This window comes from Macrobrachium rosenbergii, chromosome 43 (genome assembly GCF_040412425.1).
Source record: "Macrobrachium rosenbergii isolate ZJJX-2024 chromosome 43, ASM4041242v1, whole genome shotgun sequence".
Classification (NCBI taxonomy): Eukaryota; Metazoa; Arthropoda; class Malacostraca; order Decapoda; family Palaemonidae; genus Macrobrachium; species Macrobrachium rosenbergii.
Window position 1 is genome coordinate 11,274,282 of NC_089783.1, and position 2,500 is coordinate 11,276,781.

Consider the following 2,500-nt stretch of genomic DNA (forward strand, 5'->3'; position numbering starts at 1 on the left):
ATTGATCTTATCGCTAATTTCGATTTAGTAAGTCGCAAAGCACTCCAGAATCTTGGAGTGGGTGGATATGTTTCAGGGTTACTTCAAGATTTCCTTAAAGGTAGGCATCAGCAAGTTGCTATTGCTGGGATTTTTAGCGAACCAAGACTTATTGCGTCTTGAGTTTCACAGAATCGTGTTCTTCGTACACAGTTATGTATAGTGTATACAAGTGATTTGGTTGTTGGCCGGGAAAAGAGGAGTGTTCAGTACGCCGATGATGCAACACTTGTGGGTGTAGTAAAATCTTCAGTTATGAGATATGAAATTGCTCTTAGTCTCAGTCGTGACATGGAGGGGACTAATGATTGGTGCAGTCGGTGAGATATGATCGGGCACGGATTTTCCCCATCCTCCCTTTCATGTGAATGGGACTCTGCTAAATGAGCCTGAAGCTTTAGCTATGCTTAGTGTGACTTTTGACTCAAATCTTACTATTGAGAAACATCTAATGAAAGGGTCAGCAAATGCCAGCCGGAAGTTAAGTATGGTAGGCCTACGTAAGTCGTCATATATTTATTTAATTTTAAGTGCGTTTAGTATTCATATGACCAAACAAAGATAGCGTGATTCAGTTATACATCAGAGAAATTCCTTTCTAACCGCTGTTTTTAAAATTTTCCTTTTTTGAGAAGAAGCTAATAAAAAAAAAATAAAAGAAAAACAGCGGAATCAGGTGCTGCCAGATGATTTTCTAACGACGAAAAATATTTTTAAAAATCCAAATCGGAGCAGGTGTCGTTGATATTTGTCGCATTTATGATCCTAGGTATCTCTCTTTCTTTTCTGCTTTCCAGCGAATATCAAGAAAAGTGATTGGTTGCAGCAGTCTGTAACTTGTACCGCATAAGACAGGCATAAATCAATGAACCTCGTTACAACAGAATCAGGAATAATAATAAAAGTATTAATAATAACGTGAACTTTAACAATAATAAAACAAAAATTATTGTAAAATAATTTACAATCTTTATAAGAGAGAGAGAGAGAGAGAGAGAGAGAGAGAGAGAGAGAGAGAGAGACACCAGAGTATGGGAAGACGATGGAGAGAATAAAACCTCTATCTGCCTAAAGTGCGAAAGTACTTGCTTAGAGAGATGCCAATAAAAAATAATCTCTGTAGTATCAGAGAACTCAAAACGCCCTTACCAAAGGAATTTTTCAATTTTCCTTTGCATCTTAATTTTTATGTAAGTATGAAGCACTCTTTAGTCACAGAATACGTAATGGTTGTCTACCAAAAGTACCTCTTTTGTCACCAACTTCCCAACTTCAGCATGACAAATTTTCGAAGAGAATATCTGACTTGCCACTCATCGTCTTGGGCCGTTCTTCCCCACCAGACAGTTAAGCTAAGAATGGAAAAACTACAATTTATAAAATTTAATATGTTGTTGACTGGCAAGGTGAAACTAAATTATTAACGTATAGAAAAAGAGACACTAAAAACAAAAAAAGACTGATAAGACCGATTGTGGCTGTGGCGACAACAGAAAACGAAATGGGTTGGTACAACTAAATAAGGATGAAGAGCCAGTAGAAGACTGAGTGGGAGAAGGAACAGGACAATGTCTGATTTATCTGATGAAGTGGATGATGTGAATGATGCAGAGGATGGTGATGGTGAAGGTGATGAAAGAGAGTAGGGTTTTCTGTAAGCAGTGACAAAAAATTATAATAATATTTAATTTCACCCAAAAATAGAACTTTTGTAATGTACCGAGAATAAAATAATATTCTATAAATATTAACTACCTTTGATTTATATTTACCTTTTGATTTTACTAAGATGCAGAAAGATAAAGTTTTGACTTGGCTTCCGTAGATGCAACTACAAGTCGTGGAAATTAACGGATTCATGTTTTCTTTAATGTTCATCTACATTCGTTCTTTAACTTCCTCGTAAACCTGTTACCAAGCAGACTGATAAAAAGGAGATGGGAAACTGACTAAAGCATATCCTTGGCATAGGTGATGATATGTTTGTGACGCAGTGTTTCTTTGCTGTTCCATTTCTAGTCACCATCTGAATCGCAGGATTGAATCTGAAAACATTTTTATAAATGTATAATGCACATATATCTCTTTGTTTTAATAGGCATATAATGCATAAACCGATGTAACAGAATGGCTGTTTGAGGTCTTTATAACTTAACTTACGCACACTCACACAAATGTCATCGCACACACACACACACACACACACATATAAATATATATATGTATATATATATATATATATATATATATATATATATATATATATATATATATATACTGGTCACTTTTACCAGATGCATATGTAATTGTAATAGCCACAATGCCCTCTTAACTTCTCGAATTCTTTGCGCTTTTTTGGATATGCTTGTCACTACAAAGCCATAAGATCCAAGCGCAAGAAATTGAAGTGGCTGTGATGCCTGGTCGCGGGAAACGAACCCGCGTCACCATAATCACAAGG

General features: G+C 35.9%; 1 protein-coding gene across 1 annotated transcript in view; it reads left to right on the forward strand.

Annotated features, from left to right (window-relative positions):
- Positions 1–1,607: 1,607 nt before the first annotated feature.
- The window catches only part of LOC136829003 (KRAB-A domain-containing protein 2-like), a 16,860-nt gene continuing 15,967 nt past the window's right edge, over positions 1,608–2,500 (forward strand). The window contains exon 1 of the mRNA XM_067087397.1: positions 1,608–1,668. Within this exon, the coding sequence (XP_066943498.1) occupies positions 1,608–1,668 (61 nt within the window). The remainder of the gene's footprint in view (positions 1,669–2,500) is intronic.